Source organism: Chelonoidis abingdonii, chromosome 3 (assembly GCF_003597395.2).
Source record: "Chelonoidis abingdonii isolate Lonesome George chromosome 3, CheloAbing_2.0, whole genome shotgun sequence".
Classification (NCBI taxonomy): domain Eukaryota; kingdom Metazoa; phylum Chordata; order Testudines; family Testudinidae; genus Chelonoidis; species Chelonoidis abingdonii.
In genome coordinates this window covers 31,263,905-31,269,904 of record NC_133771.1, presented here as the reverse complement: position 1 = coordinate 31,269,904, position 6,000 = coordinate 31,263,905, and the positions used below count along the sequence as shown (strand labels likewise).

The 6,000-nt window shown below is 39.3% G+C and overlaps 1 protein-coding gene across 2 annotated transcripts in view; it reads right to left on the bottom strand.

Moving 5' to 3' along the window:
• Positions 1 to 431: 431 nt before the first annotated feature.
• NOL10 (nucleolar protein 10) overlaps positions 432 to 6,000 on the bottom strand; it is an 84,769-nt gene continuing 79,200 nt past the window's right edge. For both annotated transcript variants that reach the window (XM_032783343.2, XM_032783344.2), the window contains exon 21: positions 432 to 2,103. In XM_032783343.2, the coding sequence (XP_032639234.1) occupies positions 1,987 to 2,103 (117 nt within the window). In that variant the 3' untranslated portion in view covers positions 432 to 1,986. The remainder of the gene's footprint in view (positions 2,104 to 6,000) is intronic.

The following is a 6,000-nucleotide window of genomic DNA, read 5'->3' as shown; positions in this document are numbered from 1 at the left end:
ATCTTGCCAGCAACTGATCTGTTTGTGGTCCTGCTGTTCCTGCAATCAGTCAGGAGCACAGTCCTCATTCCTCCAGCTCCAGGCAGCAACTGACTACCTCTTGTACTCCAGCTCCTTTTATATATGGCCTTAGTGGACCCCGATTGGCTGCTTCCCTGCAGTCTCTCTCCAATTGGCTGCGACCCCCAAAGCCCCTCTAGGCAGGCTGGAAGACTTCTCTACTGCTCCTTTCTGGAACAGGGTGTAGTAAGGCCCAGAGACCTCCAGCCGAGGGCATGTGGGCCTAATACACCCTTCACAGAGACACTGAAGGAGCTCAATCAAAAAAACGACACAGGCAACTTGACATAAAATTCCTGGTATTAGAGGGCACTTTAATCTTGCTCCCCCCGTCCCCCCCCCCACCAAAAAAAGACACAAAGAACCAAGTGTTGGAAGTTAAAAAGATAAAATTAAATTAGAAACAAAGCATAAAGTTTTAATGGAGGGTGATTAACTATTGGAAAAAAATATCATGGGAAATAGGTTTCTCTTGATGTCTTCAAATCAAACTGGATGTTTTTCTTGAATATATGCTTTAGTCATACACACATTACTGGGAACAATACAGGGATCACTAGTTGCAGTTATATGGTCTGTTATATAAAAATCGGGCTAGATGATCTCATTGTCCCAAGTTTGAAGATATATTGCTCAATGCTTTGAATTAAGGAGATTCTGAAAACTGGCTCTATCCAGAAAGTTCACAATTTATTGGGACTAGCCAAACAGTAAGTAGATTTTTTTTTTAAAATGATGAATAAATTCTTTTAAGATCCAAAACATTGCCTAGGACCTTGTATTTGCCCTCTCTGCACTGGAATTAATTTCACGCCAGTTGAAAAGTGTATGATTTAAAGTTACAACTAAGTTATCTTTAAAGCATTTGATAGACATCCAATTTACAGTATGTTCCTTGACATGATTCCAATCCTGCAATATTTGGATTGGTACTATGGTAATTAGTACTTATTACCATATTGGTAATATGGTACTAACTCATGTGGGTAAAGACTACTTGCATAAAAGAGGGTTTACATGATCAGGCCCCATGTTTGTATACTGAACATACTGGTCGCTTCCTAATTTAAGCCTCGATTCATCAAGGTACTAATCACGTGCCTAACTTCACACATGCAATTAGTCTCATTGACTTCAACTTGCAGACATGTAGGCACTTGTCTACTTTGCTGAATCACGGCCTTATGTACCAGTACATACCAAAGCCAATGCTCAGGGTCAGGGCCGGCTCCAGGCATCAGCTTAGCAAGCAGGTGCTTGAGGCGGCCACTCCAGAGAGGGGTGGCAGGTCCAGTTATTTGGCGGCAATTCGGTGGAGGGTCTCTCACTCCCAGTCAGCACGAAGGACTTCCCGCTGAATTGCCGCAGATTGCGACTTTTGGGGTGGCAAAACCCCTGGAGCCGGCCCTGCTCAGGGTTGTGTGTGATTTCATCTGCTATCAGGACAACAGCAATACCCAAAGCTATGGTGATTCCTATTTTGTGCATTTATGATGTCAGCTATTATAGTGAAAAATGACTTAACCCTTGATCTCTCAGCAGCCTAAAACTTTTCAATCCACATTTAAACAGTGAACATTTCATGATGCTAAAAAAATAATCACTGTTTGTCCAATTAAATACACAGATACGGTCCTGTTTACACAGACAGGACTTTCATATAAATCACATCCAGGGTTACACAATAACCAATCACTGCTGCTTCATGCACAAGTCAAAACCAAGACTGAGTTTGTAACACTGTCCTCATGGTGTCTTCTCCAAATACTCCAAGCATTTTGTGAACTTCTCATTAGCTCACATGCAGTTTAACAGGTTCTGGTTTTCCTCAGTCCACCTTTTAGATACAAAAAGAAGTACGCCTGTGCTGCAAAGTCCCACTTTCCAGGTGACAAGTGAAAGTAAAGCAGCTTCTTTAAGAAGTAATTAAAAGGGTCGTCTTCTACCACGTTTACTCTTGAGATGGCTAGCTGAACGCCTGATATTTTTCCTCTCCTGATGATGTTGCTTCTCAGCTTCCTGCTGTTTCTTCTGCTGCCCTGACTGGAATGTTTACAAAACAGACTTGAGTTAGAATTCCAATTGGCCCGCAAAAATGGTTCAACATTAACAAAGTCAGCACAGTTCCTGAGCTACATGTAGTAAAAACTGTACAGTTCTAGACATAAACATGAAAAGGAACAAGATAACTTGCATACAATATTTACAGTTTACAAAAACCTTCCCCGTTAAACTGTCAAGCACTCAGGTACCACAGAAATTAAGTTTTTTATTTTATCTACATTGCATAAATTTGTGTAAAACTAAGGTTCTTATACATGCATTCATCATGTTATTTGAGCACAAAAAGCTGTTTTCAGCAGAGAATTCTAATGTAAAAAGGTCCTGTGGCACCTTATAGACTAACAGACATATTGGAGCATAAGTTTGCATCACATCAGATGCATGTGAAACCTAACGTAAAAATGTTACCATTAAGGTTTAGTTATAGCAGTTTGTTCAGCATGATATCTTTAGGTTCTAGCATTGCTGCTTTAAAATGTGTATTTTAGAGGCACACTGTTTAATGTAATCGTTAAAAAAACCTTCAATCTTTTTGTTCTCCAAGTCTTCTGCCTCTCTAGCTTGAACTCAAAATTATTTACATTCCAAACATACATAAGATTTTTACTTTGTGCTTTCTTGATGTCACCTCTACTCCAGAATGGAGACACACTGTTTACAGTTCATTGCAGGCTTCCATGTGTTCTATTCCATCTACTCATGTTCAAGCCCAGAAGAGTTTGTTCCTATGTTGGCTAAAGATGGCTATCACATTTAGGCTTTACACAAAAGTATTTCAAAAGACAAATGAAAGAAACTCCAGCAACCAAAGGTTTTTGTTTTGTTTTTTTAAACCTGTATCGTGTTACACAATAGCTCTGCTACCGATTACATTACTAGGCATATTTTCTACATAAAAACTGATTAGATTTCTGTACCAACATGGCATGTTTCTGTGCTTTGTTGATAATGTTATTCCTCCTTCTCAACTACCATTGACTACAAAATACTAGCTCAACAAAACCTTAAAAGGCACACTGTACGTTTCAGGACAAACAGGAACATGGCAGGTACGTAGTTACCCAGTGCATATTAAACTGCCTCTCTACAAATCCTATCTGCAACTTCAGGAAAAGCAAAATACTTATTACTTTAGAAGACAAGAAACTACAGTAGAGCTTCACTAGTCAGAACTTTTGTGGGGCTAGCCCAAGAACTGACTGGCAAAATGTGGCCTAGGGAGCAACGGGCAGAGAGGCCAGCATGCACATTCTCCATGGGCCAGTGGGGGAGAACTGCATAACCCCATGCCCCAAAGACTCACTCAAGCCAGAACAGGGATGAGTTATACCGTGGCGACAATTTCTCTTCCACCCACATTGGAAGGAGGCAGAGGCACCAGCACAACTTCACTTGTTTTGATTTTAGCAATAAACTGTAATCATGGAAATTCACTAGAGTGTGAATTCACAGTGTTTAAAGGGAAAACATTTCATTTGAGGACAAAATACATATCACCACCAATAAGTCACGGAAATACACAAAAGAGGAGGGGGAAAAAAATCACAGTAATAGGGAAATAAAACCAAAGCAAACCTAATAGTTACGCAGACAGAATATTTATGCCTTGCCTCTGCAATCTGATTAATATGAGTGGACTCTTATGATCCATCTGAGAGCAGGAATCTGCCCATTGGGCTCAGACTTCAAAATCAGGGCCTTTGACTTGAAGCTGTTCAAAGCACAGATGTATCTTTTCTGTGTGCTGTAAAGTGACTAGTATACTTTAGATGCTATAAGATAATATATATCTGTCAAACTATAAATAAAACGGAAAATAAATCAAGAAGCTTGAATTATTTTTATTCAGATCCTGTCAGGAATGCAATGCAACACAGGAGAGACACTGTACTAACCATTGTATTAATCACCAAAACCTGTGTCATGCTCAGATTCATAGGATGATAACGTCAGCAGGGACCACACTGTGATCATTTAGTCTGATCTCCTTTATAAGAGGCCGTGGGATTTACCTGAAATAATTCCTGTTTTGAACTGGAGCATATCTTTTAGAAAAAGATCTAATCTTGATTTTAAAATTGCCAGTGACAGACGATCTACCACGACCTTGGTAAGTGGCTCCAATAGTTAATTATCATCACTGTTAAAAATGCGCGGCCTATTTCTAGTCTGAATTTGTCTAGATTTGGCTTCTAGCCAGTAGACCTTTGCCTGCTACAGTGAAGAGCCAATTACTGGAGATGCTGAAACAACTAGTTTTTATATTAATTAAATCAATACATATCATTTTGCTTTTTAGCAAATGTATATGAATCAGTTAATTCAGAAGTTTATTCCTTCCAGTTATGTATCTTTAGTTTCATAGGTATTTTTAACAGTGTATAAAATTACTTACTACACCACTCAGCATTTTGGTACATTAGCAACATTTTACAGTATTATGCAAAAAAAATTATACAATTTGATTGCTGAAAGGCACACAGAACATGGGATAAGTATTATTAACTGATCAATTTAATCCAAAATTTATTTTGGATTTTTTAAAGATTTTCCTTTTTAAAAAAATTAGTAAGGGTATGTCTACACTGCAACTAAAAACCTGTGGCTGGCTGTGGCTACGGGACAAAGGCTAAGGGGGTGTTTAGTTGCGTGTAGACATTGGGGCTGGAGCTGGGCCTCTAAGACCTTGCGAGGTGGGAGAGTTCCAGAGCGTTCGGGCTCAGACTGTAGCCCAAATATCTACACCGCAATTAAACAGCCCCTTAGTCTGAGCCCCTTGAGTCCGAGTCAACTGGTGTGGGCCAGTGGCAGGTTTTTAACTGCAGTGTAGACATACCCTAAGATTCCCATTGCTTTGACTGTTCAGCTGTCTCCATTTTGACTAGTTTAATAGAAGTCTTTATAGCATGTAGCTAGCTCTAAAACAAATTGTAATTGTTTTTAAATAACTTGCAACTACTGTTCTTGCATTTTAAGTATTCTTTCCTTGAGAGCATCTGAATACCCCACAAAACCTTCGTTAATCCATTTCTTGGTTCAAGAAACTATCTTAAGTATCTTAAATCTCCCCACAGTATTTTTTAACACTTACTATACTGCCAAAAGTTATTGCTTTTTGGACTTTTAAATTTATCAGCTGTTCTTACCCTATAAGTGAATGTCAACAAACTTGCTATGTGGTAGCATAAAAAGGGGTTTCCTACCACTGTCCAGAATGCATTCTAAAGTACTCGTTAGAAAATAAAGTTGCACTGATTTAAGCATTAGCTTGTTAGTATGGAACTGACTTGAATCATGTTCTTCTCTTTTGATGGCCAAAGACTTTCCTTCCACATAGTCCCTTTCACATCTTTATCCAGTGTATTGGAATTGTTACTTTACTGATTAAATCAAATGTCACTTGTTATGAAGGACATTACAAGGCCAGCCCTGAAGAAAACCTTGTGTAAGTCAGATTCAGTAAAAGATATTATCTCAACTACTTTGTCTCTCCTCTCTCTCTGGGGCAACACAGCTACAACAACACTGCAAACAATTGGAACTGAAAGCCACTGGACAGTATCGTGGACCCCACAGTAAAAAACATGGAAAAAGACAGACCATCTAGGAAACACCAGGAGATAAACTTTGCAATGTTAACAATGATCGATTCCTGGGGGGGGAAGTTGGGATTTGGAGGGAAGCAAATACCACAGATACTTCAGGAACCAAAACCTGTTCAGCCTCCAACTACGTTGATCCACAAGAACTAAAAATATAAACCCCTGGAGGAAAGAGAAGAAGATAGAAAATATCATAACACCACTCAGTGTATGGCTACACTGGCACTTTACAGCGCTGCAACTTTCGTGCTCAGGAGTGTGAAAAAACACCCCC